At 56.1% G+C, this 718-nt stretch overlaps 1 protein-coding gene across 1 annotated transcript in view; it reads left to right on the top strand.

The window, feature by feature from the left end:
* GUITHDRAFT_103808 (hypothetical protein) overlaps positions 1-213 on the top strand; it is a gene marked incomplete at both ends in the record, with an annotated part of 2,024 nt that extends 1,811 nt beyond the window's left edge. The window contains one exon of the mRNA XM_005837505.1: positions 142-213. Coding sequence (XP_005837562.1) covers positions 142-213 — 72 coding nt within the window. The remainder of the gene's footprint in view (positions 1-141) is intronic.
* Between the last annotated feature and the right edge of the window lie 505 nt (positions 214-718).

The following is a 718-nucleotide window of genomic DNA, read 5'->3' as shown; positions in this document are numbered from 1 at the left end:
CCCGCCCGCCCGCCCTCCCGCCCGCCCGCCCGCCCGCCCGCCCGCCCGCCCGGCCTCCCTCCCTCCCTCCCTCCCTCCCTCCCTCCCTCCCTCCCTCCCTCCCTCTCTTTCCTTGTCCCTTTGTCCCGCTAAGTCTTTCAGATTGCAATACTTGAGGACGCGTTAGCGGAAGTCAGCACAAGCGTCGACAAGACCTGCAGCATATTGAGGTAATCCTCCTTCTCCTCCTTCTCCTCCTTTCCCCCCCCTTCTTCCTCCTCCTGCCCCTCCTTTTCTTCCTTCTCCTGCCCCTCCTTTTCTTCTTCTCCCTGGATTCTTCTGTTGTCCTGTTGCGTTCTTGTCTCCTTCTCTTCTCGTCGCATCATCTTCCATCAGGATTCAATGCGCTGCATTCGTGCAGTCATCGGCAGTGGCGCATGCGTCAGCGGTGAGAGAGGAGGAGACAATTAGAGTAGTAGGTGAGCAACTTCACCTGACAGGTCAAAGGGATGAAGAAGTTGAAAGAGCTGGCACAGTCACAAGAGAGCGAGCTGAGAAATGAGATTCATGTCAAGCTCCTCCTCTACTCTACTCCTCCTCTCCTCTACTCTACTCTACTCTCCTCTCCTCTACTCTCCTCTCCTCTACTCTACTCTACTCTACTCTACTCTACTCTCCTCTAGTCTACTCTACTCTGCTCTCCTCTGCTCTCCTCTCCACTACTCGGCTCTCCTCTGCT

The sequence above is a fragment of the Guillardia theta genome (genome assembly GCF_000315625.1).
Source record: "Guillardia theta CCMP2712 unplaced genomic scaffold GUITHscaffold_14, whole genome shotgun sequence".
Lineage (NCBI taxonomy): Eukaryota > Cryptophyceae > Pyrenomonadales > Geminigeraceae > Guillardia > Guillardia theta.
Note: the sequence above shows the minus strand (reverse complement) of the source record. Positions and strands in the feature narration are given on the sequence as shown.